At 35.8% G+C, this 17,123-nt stretch overlaps 1 protein-coding gene across 12 annotated transcripts in view; it reads left to right on the forward strand.

Moving 5' to 3' along the window:
* EVI5 (ecotropic viral integration site 5) overlaps nt 1–17,123 on the forward strand; it is a 259,537-nt gene that overhangs the window by 199,559 nt on the left and 42,855 nt on the right. For 11 of the 12 annotated variants that reach the window (XR_007154737.1, XM_047870636.1, XM_047870637.1 and 8 more), the window contains one exon: nt 7,294–7,389. The exons of the other annotated variant lie outside the window; for it this stretch is intronic. Coding sequence is in view for 10 of the 11 variants with exons in the window: in XM_047870636.1 (XP_047726592.1) it covers nt 7,294–7,389 (96 nt within the window). In the remaining variant the exon portion in view is untranslated. The remainder of the gene's footprint in view (nt 1–7,293; nt 7,390–17,123) is intronic. 12 annotated transcript variants of the gene reach the window in all.

Consider the following 17,123-nt stretch of genomic DNA (forward strand, 5'->3'; position numbering starts at 1 on the left):
ATTTATGTATGGCTTAAATAATAAAGGGGCTTTATTGGTTCATGTACCTGAAAAGTCCAAAAGTAGGATATACTTAAGGAAAAGTTTGATTTGGGCTCCAGCTTGTTGCATTAGCCATGATTCTGAAAGCTCTGCTTTGCTTGTCATTTTTTATCCTTAGGAGGTTTTTTTCATCGTGTTAAAATGGCTAACAGATGAGCCTTATATGTACTTGCATAATATGCAGAATAAAAAACTGTAACCCATAATTTCCTGTAAAAGTTTTAAGAGTCACACAGTTTGAGCAAGACCAGAAGTAGTCACAATGCAAACAGATCTGATTATCCTGTTTGGTTTAAACCCTACCTACCAATCAGAGCCTACCTATGGGGTTAAGGATGGGGATGATTCCTGTACTATGACCACTACATAATAAAGGAGAGAAAATAGATCTTGATGTAACAACCATAAAATCTACTTGAAAATATTACAGAGATGAACTGTAACTCCACTTGCTCTAAAATTAGATTGTTTTAATAAAGTAATTTATGGTATAATATTACTTTTCAGTTTCTTAAGTTTCTAGTAAAAAAGTGAAGAAAGTACGAATCCTAGAGCAAGAGGTAGGTTTTAAATTAAGTACAAGTAACCTTGGGAAATAAATACCTTTTCACATATAGAAATGAACTACAGTATAGACTAAGTGCTTGCTTTCTAGAGGGAGAGGGCATGTATTATTTTTTTTTATTGATGTCTTCTCCAAGTATTTTACTATGAAAATTTTCAAACATACAGAAGTTGAAAGAGTTCAACAGAGAAGATCACAAACCCACCACCTCCATTCTAGTATTAATATTTTTGATATTTGTTTCATCTGTTGCTTTATTAGATACGTGTCTATCCACCATTCTAGCTATATTTTTTTTTTTTTCTGAGAGCTCAGGAGTGCGAGTGGGGAAAGGGCAGAAGAAGGAGAGAGAGAATTTCAAGGAGGTTCATGCCTAGCATGGAACCCCAGTCAGGGCTGGATCTCACCGCTGTGAGATCATGACCTGAGCCAAAATCAAGAGTTGGATACTTAACCACCTGAGTCACTTAGGGGCCCCTTAGCTATCTTATTTTTTGATGCATTTCAGAGTAAGTTAAAGTTGTTATACTCTATCCCTAATTACTTAAACATGTATATCTTTAGGTTATTAATGACCTTTTGACTCAGAGACTTATGGAACTCTATGGCTTAAGGCCTCAATATGAATTAGATTATTATAGATATCATAATGGTAATTGCTAAAATAATTACTGAAAGAAAGGTCCGAGAGTAAAAGTGCATTTAAGTAAACCTTTTATAAATATTACTTTATGTTCTCTTAATATAAAGTTTCTTTTATTCCATGACAAAAAGTTATATATTTAAGGTGTGTTCAGTGAAATTATAGAATACCAAGATCGTTGATGTGTTGGAGCTCTTTAAGTTTGTTACTTACCTAATGAGTTTTGCTTAGGAAATCACTTAACTGGCAATCTGTTGTTATCAGCTAGACCAAAAGAAAATGCAGGTTACTGGTAAATTTATTAGTGTAGCTGACATTTTCCCACCTTATCAGAAAGAACTATGTAGACATTGCTTGAAAATAGAAAGGTATAAAAATTTTTGCAAAAAATAATCCTAAACATTAGATAATTGAATAAATTGTCTCAGAAGTGAAATTAAATTGTTATCCACTTTTTAGAATGTAATAGTTAACTGGATTTTTTTTTTTTGGCACTGTAAATGTGTAGTTATTTAGTTACCTGATTTCAAGAGAGTCCTTAAAAGGGTTCAATTCATCATTTAAATGAGAACCCATTTGCAGAACATAAAAACCACAGACTTAGATAAAAAGTTATTTATACATTTTAATTTATTAAATAGCACTTAGGACTTCTCTGACTTCACTTCAGTTTTTGAAATATCAGCTAGATTTGCTTAAAGCAGATTATTCAATCAGAATACCCTAGGCAGAGCTTTTCGACTGGTGTGTCTGTCACACTGGTGACATTATGCTACTAATATGTGACAAGTGTGCAGGGATGGGGTCACTTCTAGAGTGCAGAGCTGCTTAATTACCCTTCCTTTGCCCTCAGTTTAATCAGTATGCCTTACAAGCTGTTGTTACAAACATTAAATTTCTTTATTGTAAAATTTCTCAACTGCCCAATTTTTTTTATTAAATATTGCCTTTCCTCTAAAGAAATCAGGGTGCAAAACTTTGGCTAAACCTTACTAAGACTCACCTTTGGGGGAAACATCTTTGGAGTCAGTCACTTTTTTTTTTTTTTTTTTAGTTTTGTTTTGTTTTTGTTTTTTTAATCTAAATGCTCTCTATACACAAACTCAGGACACCAAGATCAAGAGTTGCAGCCAGGTGCCCTGCTTAGTCACTTTTGTAAAACACATTTAATGATTTGTGTCTTGCCAGACTGTTTATCATGCAGGTTTCCCTACAGGAAAGAATTGGTGTTAATTATTGTTAGTGGTCATTCAGCAGCCTTTCAGACCTAAAGTATTTTGCTTTCTTGAACTTCTGTCTTGGAACACTAGAACTTACCTTGGGCTTTGTCATTTTATTCGCCCTGAGAATTTTATTTTGTCCTGAATGATATTATTGCTATGGGATATCCAAAATCCTCAAGAACTTTACCTTCACTGGGGACCAGATTTAAAGGTACCTTTTCTAAATCTGATTCTAAACCACAAATATCTGGCCTTTCCATCTCATCCATAAGGATTTCTTCCTAGTAGTCATTTGCACTTTCCATTTAATCAGCAATTATTTTCAAGGTAATTAATATGATATGATGCTAAAATTAGACTAAAAAGCCATCAAAGAGTACAGCTGAACACATATACCCAAAGTAGCCCCCTTTGGAAGTATATTTACTTAATCAGTTGCTGCTGCTGCCATTTATCAGGTCACATACAGAATTTGGAAAATATCTTCTATAAGGATAATGACTATTTTATGTCAGCAAATATTCTCTCTCCATATTTTTTTTCTCTTTTCTACATTATTTTCTTCCTTCTTGATTCACTACTTCTTCCTAATGCTTGACATAATCCTTTCCTACTTTGGGAATATACAGGACTGAGATGGAGTAAGTCTAGAACCAAGGAAAATTATGGGAAGGGGTAGTCATGAAACAGAGTGAATTTGGGTGATGGGTTTATTAGTCTTTATTATATTACTCTTTTGTTCTCTGTTTTTGAAATATTTTATTTAAAATGGGGAGTGGATAAAAATCAGATGCAGGCATAATTACATGTAAGCAGTATTAGACAACTATAAATTGATAATATGAGTCATTAGCTTAGGGCCATAAATGAAAGTATGCTTTAGCATTTCATCTTAATTTTTTTCTTTTTATATTGTAATTCCCATTGAAATAAGTGTGGGCTAAAATAAGTAACTCAAGTAAAGTTTTGAAACAAATCCAAGAAAGCTAATTTGCTTGATCCTTTGCATAAATTCCCATATATTCTTGCTTCCTCAGGCAAACTCATGTTTAGAGTGCTGTGGGGGAAAAATGTGTCAACTGTTTATGTAATTCTTAGGCAATTGTTGGTTCACTCAGTTAGGAATAATAGTTTCTATTACACAGAGGTGTTGTGATGATTACATGTAAAGAGCTTAGAACAGTTGTTAGCACATTGTCAGCCCCAGTCCCTCTCCATCAGGATTGTACAAGAGAATTAAATCCTACAGAAAATAATCTGAGTAACTATTTTCTCAGTTCTTCTAAGTATGGTACATAGTACCACTCTAGATGCATAGGAGGAAAGTTAAATTATTACATACAGTGATGTTTGGGCATTAGGACTTAATTCCTTTGGGGAACCTCAATTGAGAACGTCTGATAAGTGTTCAAGATATGTTAGCTATTATTACTTTGTTTACAAGTGACAAACCCATATTTAAACTGGTTTAAATAATAAAGGGACTTCATTCATTCATATACAGTAAAACCTTGGATTGTGAGTAACTTGTCCTGTAAGTGTTGCACAAGATGAGCAAACATTTCTAATAAATGATAAACTTGATAAATGAGCAATATCTTGCAATATGAGTAGTACATGATGTCAAATGCCACGTGATCACAGCTGAGACAATTGTGTGTCTGTCTGTCTGTCTGTCTCTCTCTCTCTCTCTCTCTCTCTCTGTCTCTGGAATTGTGGGTGATCGTCTCTCATGCTTGGATGCTCAGTCTCAGACCACAGTGTTTGGCAGAAATCAGTGATTTTTCAGAATGTTGGAAGGTGCCCACAACTGACACTAGTGTATTTTTGTCACTTAAAAGCACCTATGGATGGACAGTCGTTCGCTTTTCCATACAAGAGTAAGCTTAGGAATACTTTGCTTTATACCTAGGTCAGGCTGCCTACAGATGTAGACCCTTTCCTCTGCTGCCTTATTGCCAGCTATATTAAATAGTTTACAGTATATGACAAGAGTTTATTAATACTGTACTGTAGTCAACATCTGTGTGAGCATATACAGTGGTCCCCATGCAGAAAAAGATTCCATTGAGCCAATAGATAACAGTGATTCCATTAGTGATAGTGAAAATCATCCTACACAATAACCCTCTGTGAACCAACCACAAAGCTTTTCAAAGGTAAGTGCATGTTAATTTATTTTTCCATATGTTTTGTATTTTTTTTATTATTTTGTATTACAGTATTGTAATCATTTTTATATGAACATTTTTGGGTTGTGGAGCAAATCATCTGAGTTTCCATTATTTCTTATGGGGAAATTCGCTTTGATATACAAATGCTTTGGATTACGAGCATGTTTCCAGAACAAATTATGCTTGCAAACCAGAGTTTTACTGTAAATGAAAAAACAAGTAGGGAAGGCTTCAGAGATGGTTTGATTAGGATTCTGAGTCAGTATCTCTGCTGTTTTGGTTCTGCCTTGCTCTGGTCAAACATTTCTTCTTTGAGTATAATTGACACACAATGTTATACTAGTTTCAGATGTACAGCTTAGTGATTTGGCAAATTTATACATTACTCTGTGTTCACCATAAGTGTAGCTGTCATCTGTGCCATGACATTGCTGTTAGAATATCATTGATTATATTCCTTATGATCTGCTTTTTATTCATGTGACTTACTTATTCCATAACTGGAAGCCTGTATCTCCCTCTCCCCTTCACACCTTTTGCCCAACCCCATAAACCTCCCTTCTGGCAACATCAGTTTGTTCTCTGTATTTGCAGGTCTGATTCTGCTTTTTGTATGTTTATTCATTTTTTCATTATTTTTTTTTTTTTTTAAGATTCCACTTATGTGTAGAGTCATATGGTAGTTGTCTTTCTCAGCCTGACTTAGCATAATAGGTCCATTTCACTTAGCATAATAGGTCCATCTGTGTTGTCTCAAATGACACAGTCTCATCCTTTTTTATGGATATGTAATAGTCTGTTGTGTGTATGTATTTGTGTGTGTGTGTGTGTATACATTACATACACACACATACGTACTACATCTTTCTTATCCATTCATCTATTGATAGACACTTAGGTTGTGCTCTTCCTGGCTATTGTAAATAATGCTGCAATGAACATAGGGGTGCATATATCTTTTTGAATTAGTGTTTTTGTTTTCTTTGGGTTAATACCTGATAGTGAAAATACTGGATCAAATGGTTATTCTTTTTTTTTTATTAATTTTTTTTAATGTTTATATATATTTTTTGAGAGAGAGAGACAGAGCATTATGGGGGAGGGGAGGAGAGAGAGACACACACAGAATCCAATGCAGGCTCCAGGCTCCAAGCTGTCAGCGCAGAGCCCATTGCGGGGCTCGAGAACCTGTCAACCTGATCATGCCGAAGTCGGACGCTTAACCGACCGAGCCACCCAGGCGCCCAAGTGTCCGACTTAAACGTTAAAAAAATAAAAATAAAAAAACCCCTATAAATATTCAAGTAGCACTAAGATAACTTTTATAGAAACTTCAAAGCTCTTTCAAATCGAAATGTGTATCTTCTCTGTAGGTACTGATAATGAATGATCTTGAAGTTGGATTCTTTTTTTTTTTTTTAATTTTTTTTTTCAACGTTTATTTATTTTTGGGACAGAGAGAGACAGAGCATGAACGGGGGAGGGGCAGAGAGAGAGGGAGACACAGAATCGGAAACAGGCTCCAGGCTCTGAGCCATCAGCCCAGAGCCCGACGCGGGGCTCGAACTCACGGACCGCGAGATCGTGACCTGGCTGAAGTCGGACGCTTAACCGACTGCGCCACCCAGGCACCCCAAGGATTCTTAAGAGATAATAGCAAGTATAGAACAGTGTTCATAGTGTCTGTAGTATTAGTAAAAATATGTGTGTGTATGCAAATGTGTTTCGATACATATGTACAAAATATCATGGGAAGATTACAATAAAAAACAACTGTGATTGTCTTCATGGAAGGAAACCAAGTGATGGGTGCCTGTTAAAAGTAAACTAGTACTTTGTTGGTATCTGGAGTTACTCAGTAGTTTTAATAGATGTCTCTGGATCAGAGCTTCTTAACATTTCAAGCGTCATCACATGGCTTTTAGAAATAATCTGGCAATATAAAAAACAACTCATTTTTCACTCTCTAATAAGCCCTATGTCTTAAAAGTCACATTTGTTTTCAGATGGTATATGAAAAAGCAGCTTCTCCCCTTCCCAATTTATATCCCTGGAAAATGATCACATATGGTTCTGAAACTAGCTGTTAGGATTCGAGCACCTTTTAATCAGCTATATCTAGGACTCCTGCCATACATTCCTAAGGTAATTAAACAAGAGATTCAGAGCTGTCCTTCCCCTTTTAAGAGTGGTTTGCAGAACCTTTTCTTTTTTCTCTTTCTCCTCTGTTTGCCACACAAAAGCTGATTCCCATGTAGCTGTGGGAGGCTCACTGCCTTATCAACTAAGCATTGAATCTCTTGTGGTATGGATAGAAAATCATTTATCCTCAAAGTAAGAAAATGCCTTTGAAATTCTAAGGTAATTTTTTCACTAGTACACCATTCAACTGTTGGTTTCTGAGAGTTTCTCAAAATGTACATTTTATAAGTTGTATTTGTTATAAACAACTTCCCTAAGCATTATATAGAAATAATCAGTATAAGTTACTATAAATTGCTTTTCAGAGATAGTTTGAGAACAGGTTTGTTCAGAATTTAGCTAGTTAAAGGATATGCCCTTATGCTGTCCTGTGTCTTAAAGTATTTGAGTACATGCTGTGAAAGTTGTCTCTTGTTTTTGGTTTGTTTTATTGTCATAAAACAGAAAGAAGAAGGAAAGCTTCAAGGACAGCTTAACAAGTCTGATTCTAACCAGTATATTAGGGAACTGAAAGATCAGATAGCAGAGCTGAATCATGAGGTAAGTGATCAAAATTTTGATCTTCACATATTTCTTTCTTCCTTCCTCTGTATTGTAACAACACTGTATTACTGGTTATGACAGACTCTTTCCTGATAAATATTTTCTGTGAATCCCTGATTATAATTAAATAATAATATTTTAGAAAATTGTCTTCTTTTTACCAAAATGTGTTCTATTCCAATATTGAGGATTAATTTTCCTTAAGCCTTTTTATGGTGATCTAAAATGCCTAATTAATATTTGCATGGCAAATTTTTTTTTTTAGTGTAATCTGAAAACCTTTGATAGTTTGTCTAGGTGTCAAAGTTACTTCAATTGAAGTTTTCTTTACACCTATAGAATAATTAGCGTTATTTACCGTTGTGGATAGAGGGAAGTCTTTTTACTTTTGTCTTCTTACTCCTTTCATGGTGGTATTACTGAGATTGCAAAAAAAGGATACTTGCCTAATATCAGTTAACAGATTTCTTAGTACCTAAACACTTTTTAAACTGGCACTACCTTGAATCTGTGAAATTTAACTCATGAAATTTTCGGATAGTATTATTAAGAACTCTCCTAAGTAATTTAAATTAATGTGCTTTGATTAGAGAGATACTTTTTGTTAATGTGGCTTTAGGTCAATTTCCTTGTTTTTTATTATTTTCTAATGGTAACTGTTTATCTAAACATGAATACAGAAGCTTGTGTCTTACCTTGAGTTATTTGTACAGTAAGGTTTATTCACAGTGATAAGATTTGAATGGGTTATATAAGCCTTATTTGTTAAAGAAATTCATTTTGCCCACTAAATTTAAACCTCAAAGGAAAAAGTTTGGACATTACTCTTTCCTGGTATTACATCCTTCAGTTAAAGTCTGAGTGTTTTGGGTAATACCTCCTGGAGGTAATCAATCTAAGTAAATTCTGAATGAAGAAACAAAACATTAACAAAGTTGATAAATCTTAGATGTGGTTTAATTTAACTTGTCCTGAAATTTGAGTGGTTATTCCTGTCATTTGCAACCATGATAGCATTTGAGGGATTCAGGATTATGAATAATCTTTACTTATTTGTTTGTGTGCTTTTTTATAATCTGTTCTGATCTAAGCTATGTGTGAAAGAACAAGTTACAGATAAGATATTCTAGAAAGTCTTATTGTTTTGAGAACCGTAGGAATTATTCCTTGTATTGAAAAGTTTTTCTCAAAGGAAATTTTGTCTAGAATAAAGCAATCTTCCCCTTATAATTTTGACTTAGAGTGATAAGGAACCTTTAATGTTGGTAAATTAAGAAAACTGTATATGGATTGACTGTATTTCCAAGCATAGTCTAAAAATCACCCAGCAAACATTAATTTTGCATGTCATAATCCTTACCTAAAAATGCTGTTCTCCTCATCAGGACTGGGGAAAAAACTGTTCACAAGAGGTTTTACTTTAATGTCATTTTTTATGTGTGGCCTGTGAAAAATAATCTTTCATCTTACACAAACATGGAAAAAAATCAATAGAGTAGAATTTTCTACTGTTAAATTTTCTGTTATTGTATAAATTAAAAACTAGAACAGCTTGTGGCGAGATGCTAATTTTGTATACTCATACTATTCAAAGTACACAGGTCCTGGGCTTAAGCAGGCCCCAGTGAGAAAACATGGTAGAGAAGAGGGTGAGTACAGTGTAGGTGGGGACCACACAAGAATGCAGAGGTGAGAGTGACTGAGCATGGGCCTGGGAGTTTAGAGGCCAGACTCTTAAGAATTAAGAATTAATGTGGGTAAATTGTGGGAAATAAGGGTAGATTAAATAGAACCAGCTTATGGTGAATCTTCAAAGCTAGAAGAGATCAAATTTCCTAGATAAAGTGAAACCATTATAGATCTTTAGTTAGAGGTTCATTTTCATTATGTTTCCTGAGCAGATTTTAATACCTTCACCTGTTTCAAAGTTTTATAATTAAGGAACGGATAAATGAAAACAAGTGTAAGTTTAAACCAAGATAATAGTTGTAAGTACATTTATTATACACATTACTATTTGTTGGACCAGCTTCTCAAGAGGGTTAAATAAGGAATCGCTTTTTCATTCTAGTGATTTTTCATTCACAATACAGGGGGGTGGGGGGGGGCCCTTAACGAAAGTCAGTCTGATCTCTACAACTTTTGCCTGTGTGCTAGAATTTGCCAGAATCTTTAGCTTTCAACATAAAAATTAACTTTCAATTAATAATATTATTGAACATGTGACTGTTGATACTTTCTTAGCTGATTTTTATACTTCTCAAAATGTTGAAGGAAATGTTGCAGATTGATCTTCCTGAAGGGATAGCAATTCTGTACTTGTTATAAGAATTGTGATCACTTAACTTAGTCGGTTCTATGAAATAGTAGAGAGGATTAAGTGGATTATTTTTTATGACTGAATATATATAGTGTTGATCTGTAAAAAAAAACATTAGTAGTTACTATTTATTGAGTACTCTCTATTGGTCAAGAATTGTGTCAGACAGTTCATATTTATAATTACTAACCTTCATAATTATCCCACATGATGGTGGTATTCTCAGTTGAATTAGATTAGAAAATATGTCATCAATATTTAAAAGTCTAAAGAAACTCAATTAATGACCGTATTTTAACTGTGTTGTTCCTCCCTGACACATTATTTTGCATACATCCAATAAGTGAATTCTGTAAATGACCTAGCAGCAAGAGCTCCCTTTCTCTCCTTGTTAGCATTGCAAATGGAGATTTATCTTCACTTCCTGCAGTTTACTGTGATCCATCCAAATGCCTTCTCTGACTCACAACCCCTGCAGTCTCTACCATCACTACCTAATTTATGCTTTTAGTTTTACCTACTTCCCATAGAAATTTTTTAATTTGGAGACTCTTATACCCTGTCAAGACCCTCAGAGAAACCACTGTGGAAATCCTTGATGCCCCAGATGTGGCAAGAGCCGTGGTTAAATTCTCCCTTATCCCTACATCCTGTCCTCATACATACATAGAAAATACATACATACATACATAGAAAAGAGCCTGGGTCCCAACTCAAGTGTGTTCCTTATTCCACCTTCCTTACCTCCTACCCTCCCATCCTTCTGTCATCACAGCTCCTACTAGGCACTAGGTTTAGAACTAAAGATTAATTAAAGATTGAAACAATGCATATCCCTCAAGGGGCTCACAGTCTAACAACAGAGATAGGTATTCAAATAAACAAATGGCAATACATAACGAAAAATATGGCATTTAGTAGTTACCATTTAATAGTCATTGTGCCAGACACTCCTAAATGTTATACTTACATTATTTCTTTTAATCTTCACAACATTCCTATGAAGTAAGTAGCATCATTATTATTCACATTTTACATGTAATAAAACTGAGGTTCTGGGGTATTAAATAACTCCCCATGGTCATATACTAATTAGTAATAGAAATAGGGTGTTAGTTCAGAGTATATGACTCTAAGCCCATTCATGCACTTAACCGCCATATGCTATAGCCTGCTTTGAAACATACAGGAATAAAATAGTAACAGCATCTGGGGTGGGTTTTGAAAAATGAAAAGAAATTTATTAGGCAGATTGGGCATCAGGAACACTTAAGTCAGATATATAAACCAAAATTGTAGTTTCTAGGAAATTTGAATAAGCCATGTACTTTTGCAACATAGGTCTGTCTTCTCATAGCTACCGATCACTAAAGACACAGAATACTTTCTGAATGCCAGGAAAGGGATCTAGAAGAAGGTAGAAGATTATTCTCATTTAGTAGCCAAAGAAAATATACTCAGGACTCATTTTAGGTGTAGACATACTGAGAAGTATAATCCTATGTCTCAGTCAGATTACCAGTTGACTAGCTTCTCTGGGTCTTTTGGAACCTTGCTACCATTTACAGTGTTTTATAGGAAAATGCATGCTAAGCAGCTGATTTGAGAATGTTTTTGAATATAGATTATATATTTTCATTTGTTCTTGATGGTGATATATTCTTGTGGATGTTCTAGGAATAGGTAAATTTATTCCAGTCTAAAGATAGTTCATTTATTTTAAAAGTTAAATGTTTTTCAGTTAGACAGCTTTGCTGAATTTTTATGATGTCATAATAGTTTTAATGTACTTTATGTCCTTAAGATCTCATGAAAGTAATTCTAGTTATATTTGTTTAGTAGGTTTTCTACATAGAGCAAGTTTTCTCTTTTTTTTTTTAAATGCTTATTTATTTTTGAGGGGGAGAGAGAGAGAGAGACAGAGTGCAAGCAGGGGAGGGGCAGAGAGAGAGGGAGACAGAGAATCTGAAGCAGGCTCTGGGCTCCTAGCTGTCCACACAGAGCCCTACTCCGAGCTCAAACTCACAAACCACCAGATCATGACCTGAGCCGAAGCTGGATGTTTAACTGACTTAGGCGCCCCCTTTCTAGTAATAGTTCGTAAACCAGGTGTAGATACTTGGGATGGTTATTTTAATCTTCACGATTATCCTGTGAAAATCATTATTCCCATTTTATAGCTGAGAGGCTAAATAACATGTCCACAGTCACATAACTAGTAAGTAGCAGAAGCTTGAATCAGGACTTTCAGTTGACTCCAATGCATTAAACTTACAATGAAGTAGAACCAAAACAAACTATATATTTTTTAAAAAAAAGAAAAAACCTTCAAAGCATTTTTGTTGATCAATAAATACCCTGCGTTGTTCTACACATAATGAAGCAAATTTGTAAATGATGCAGAGTAGCAAACTTCAATTTTGTGAGACACAGAAAACTATAGGAGTGTAATATGGAGCCATGAATAAGACCCATGCAAAAATGCATACCACAGAATTATCAATATATTTCTTAATAAGTGGTCCTCAAACCAGGCTCTAAGGTTTTCAGCACTCAGCACCAAAAAAGGGGGAAATGTCACTTTAAACATTTCAGAGTGAATGTGTAATGAAAACAGACCAGTTGGTTAGGAGAGCCACAACTATTCCTTATGGTAAGACCAAACAACAATTTTTTCATTGTTTGTTCCTAAAGGAAAACCTTCTAGTCTGATCAACTATGATAGACTAGCTATTATCCTTAACTTTCTATGATATAATGGGTTCATAATCATAAAAATTGAACAATTTAAAGAACAGGAACTCTTTATAAACTTTTGATAGAAGTATAACATGGAGGAAAGTACCCAGGTAACAAGTTTAAGTTTTTAATTTTTATATAAATGGCTTCTTATATATTCTTCTGTGTCTTGCTGCTTTTGTTTAAAATTGTGAAATTCAACCATTGTTATTTTTAAATGTAGCTATAGATTGTTTAGTCTCATCACTGTATAATTTTCCTTTGTATAAATATACAGTTTATCTTTTCTGTTAGTGAACATTGAATTATTTCCAATTTGATCTTTTAACATTGCTGCAGTGAAGACAGTTCATATTGTTCCACATCCTCATCGACATGTAGGACTGTTGGTCTTTATCTAATTTTAGTCATTCTTTGCCTGTGAAGAGGTTTCTCATATGGTTTTTTTTTTTTTTTAATGTTTTTCTTTAACGTTTATTTATTTTTGACAGAGACAGAGCATGAATAGGGGAAGGGTGGGTGGTGGGAGGGGGTGCTTCAGAATCTGAAGCAGGCTCCAGGCTCTGAGCTGTCAGCACAGAGCTCAATGTGGGGCTCGAACCCATGAACCATGAGATCATGACCTGAGCCGGAGTCAGGTGCTTAACCGACTGAGCCACCCCAGGCGCCCCTCTCATTATGGTTTTAATGTGTACTTCCCTAATTACTAATAAATTGAGAAACTAATAAACTAATAAATTAATAAACTAATAAATTGAGAAACTTTCCCCCCAGCATCTAGAACAGTGTTGCCATATACTTGGTACTTCATGAAAAAAAAAATTAATGAATAAATGATTACAAGAAAAGGCTTTGCTAATAAGGTAACATACAAACTGTGATGGGAATGCTAAGAAGCTTCCTGATGTACAAAAATCAGTGAGAAGAACATTCCAGGCAGAAGAGAAAAAAATAGCAGAAAGATCTTAGAATAAAATGTAATGGACTTTGTGAGAAATCATACTAATGTGGCTGGAGTATATAGAGGATGGGGGAAGAATGGTAGGAGATAAGATTAAAGAGGTAGATGAGGTAAAATCCTATATAGTGCTTTATAAGCCGGGAAAAATGTTTGTGTTTTATTCTTGGTTCATTGGGAAGCCTCTAGATGTTTTGTTGTTGTTGTTGTTGTTTTAATTGTATTTGAGAGAGCGAGAGAGAGAAAGAAAGTGCAAGCAGAGAACGGGGCAGAGGGAGAGAGACAGAATCTCAAGTAGGCTCCATGCTCAGTGCAGAGCCCGACTTGGGGCTCGATCACATGACCATGAGATCATGACTTGAGCTGAAATCAAGAGTTGGACACTTGGGGCACCTGGGTGGCTCACTTGGTTAAGCATCTAGTTCTTGGTTTCAGCTCAGATCATGATCCTGTGATTCGTAGGTTCGAGCCCCACAATGGACTCTGTGCTGATAGCATGAGCCTGCTGGGGATTCTCTCTCTCTCTCTCTCTCTCTCTCTCTCTCTCTCTCTCTCCCTCCCTCCCTCCCTCCCTCCCTCCCTCTCCCTCCCTCTTTCTGCCCCTCCTCTGCTTATGCTCTCTCTTCTCTCTCAAAAATAAATAAATAAACTTAAAAAAAAAAGAGTTGGACACTTAACTGACTCAGCCACCCATGCACCCCAGCCTTTGGATGTTTTTGTTTTGTTTAGTTTAGTTTATTTATTTATTTTGAGAGAGTACAAGTAGGGGAAGATCAGAGAGAGAGAGAGAGAGAGGGAAAGGAGAGAATCCCAAGCAGGCTCCACAGTGACAGCACGGAGCCTGATGTGGGGCTGGAACTCATGAAGGGTGAGGTCATGACCTGAGCTGAAACCAAGAGTCCCATACTTAACCAACTGAGCCACCCATGTGCCTGCCTTTGGATGGTTTTAAGCAAAGAGTGATGTGATCTGATTTGCCCTGCCTGCTGTATGGTGAATTGATTGTAGGAGAGCAAGAATAGAAACAGGAAAATGGAGGCTGTTAAAATAGTCTAGGTAAGAGCAAAGGTAGCTTAGAAGCATGGGAGAAATAGAATTGTTAGCAACATGAATATATTAGAGATATATTTTAGAGATTGAGAATTTGCTGATGGGTTATAGGAGGGACATAAAGTAAAATAGTGACTCCAGAGATTTTTGGCTTGCCAATTGGATGATTGGTGCCATTTACTTATGTTGGGAAGGGTAGAAGATCAAGAACTCTGTTTTGTTTATATTAAGGTTGAGATTCCTGTTAAACATGAATATGAAAATAGTGAAGTGGGCTATGGATATATGAATATGAGGTTCTAAAAAGAGGTTAGGGCTAAAAATAGGTAGTCATTGGAATGTTAATATTATTCATAGACAAAGAGAAGGGGGTCCAGGAGCAAGTTCATGGCACTCTTGACCTTTAAGACCAAGGGAGCCAGCAAAGGAGATCAAAATTACTGGTCAGTTGGGAGGGAAACTGGCAGCTGTAGATATAGAAGCCCCAGAAAGGAGACTTTTAAGAAGGGAACATTTCAACATAGTTATTTTAATTAGATTTTAAACTTCCCTGGTCCTCTTGAAGAATGAATTTATTAAGAAAGATTTCTTCAGCATTTTTTTTGTCATTTATCAGAGAATGATGGATGATTTATGAAAGAAGTTGACAGGAGGAATTGTCTGTCACTGAACAATTACTGAGCACCCCCCCCCCCCGCCACTTCCTGAAGAACTTAGAGAAATGTAAGCTATTTTAGGACAAACCTGGCCAAAAAATAAAACACGATTATAGGATGCTGTAAATAATATACAACCCAGGTAGGTGAAACCAACTTTCATTTTAAGGATAGCCTTTGTGCTGGTTCCCAGTACACAGAAGGTCTTCTGCCATCTTCCTGTCTTCTTTGCTGAGGGGGCTGTATAAGTTATCATATGTTACAAGAATCTTCTTTTGTTTCTACTAGCCAAGTACAAAATTAGAAGTTTGAGTTAACAAATGGAAATCTAAACAAAGCCCATTCTGAAGTTTGGCTTAGAAAATGTTTTTACATAGAGGCCCCTGGATGCCTCAGTTGCTTAAGCATCTGATTCTTTAAATTTTTTTTTTTTTCAACGTTTATTTATTTTTGGGACAGAGAGAGACAGAGCATGAACGGGGGAGGGGCAGAGAGAGAGGGAGACACAGAATCGGAAACAGGCTCCAGGCTCTGAGCCATCAGCCCAGAGCCTGACGCGGGGCTCGAACTCACGGACCGCGAGATCGTGACCTGGCTGAAGTCCGACCCCCAACCGACTGCGCCACCCAGGCGCCCCTAAGCATCTGATTCTTGATTTCAGGGTCATGATTTGAGCCCCACATTGAGCTCCGCACTGGGCGTGGAGCCTGCTTAAGATTCTCTCTCTCCCTCTCCCTCTCCCTCTGCCCCTACCCTTGCACGTGCGCTCTCCTGCACACTGTCTCTCTCTCTCTTTCTAAGAAAAAAATGTTTATATGCGAGTACTCCTTTTTAAATTTTAATAACTGTTGATATATGCTTGAGCTATAGATTTAGTTAAATATCTACCAAAAAGCATTTTTAATGTCCTGACCATTATTAATATGTTTAATATTTATACTCATTTGTTATTAACTAGAATTTTTTCCAGTGAGGAGCTTTTAGAATCAAATGACAGACTGCCCTTTTGTAACTCTTTGAATCTTTTTTCCTTGCTCTATATTCTTCAGTTTAAAAGTCATTTAGTGTATGTGCAAAGCAAGCGCCAATTTAAAAGTAGTTAATAAAATCACCTGGACTTGACTTTTTTTTAAAGACTCTTGGAGACTCATTCAACATTGATCTTCATCTAGGCTTTAAAACAAGAATATTAGGGGCGCCTGGGTGGCGCAGTCGGTTAAGCGTCCGACTTCAGCCAGGTCACGATCTCGCGGTCCGTGAGTTCGAGCCCCGCGTCGGGCTCTGGGCTGATGGCTCAGAGCCTGGAGCCTGTTTCTGATTCTGTGTCTCTCTCTCTCTGCCCCTCCCCCGTTCATGCTCTGTCTCTCTCTGTCCCAAAAATAAATAAACGTTGAAAAAATAAATAAATAAATAAATAAATAAAACAAGAATATTAAAGGTAGAAAAGAGGTTAGTAATTTGGCTCTGTAGTTACTGGCAGATGTTTTTTTCCCTTTATTTCAAACTGAAATATCGTTTTTGTTTTTTTTTTAACCATGTGCTTATTCTGTATTGACTGTTTCTACCAGTCTTTATTGCCTTTTAAATCTTGCAGAACTCAGTATTTTACCTAGTTTACAGAGGATAACCTAAAATAGAGTTGACATTTTTACAAATTGCTATGATAGCAACAGTGTACTGGTAGAGGCAGAAATAAGGAACAAAAACAATGTTTTCTTTTGTATTGATGTCTGTTGAATCTTAATTTAAAAATTATTGTTTAAGAAAAACTTCAATACATGGAGTTATAAGCTTTTATGTATGTTGTTACAGTAAAAAGTGCCATGTTTCTGATGTGGCAACTTCTTAATAAAAGAACATATTCCCTTAAATTTGTTCTTTCTCTGGTTAGAGCAATGTAAAGTATCATGCAGGAGCTCACACAAGCCTCACTGTAGGTAAATTGTTTTTCTTTGCTGCCAAAAGATCTCATGTAGATGCAAGATCGTATTTGTGCTTAGGAAAATTG

This window comes from Prionailurus viverrinus, chromosome C1 (assembly GCF_022837055.1).
Source record: "Prionailurus viverrinus isolate Anna chromosome C1, UM_Priviv_1.0, whole genome shotgun sequence".
Lineage (NCBI taxonomy): Eukaryota > Metazoa > Chordata > Mammalia > Carnivora > Felidae > Prionailurus > Prionailurus viverrinus.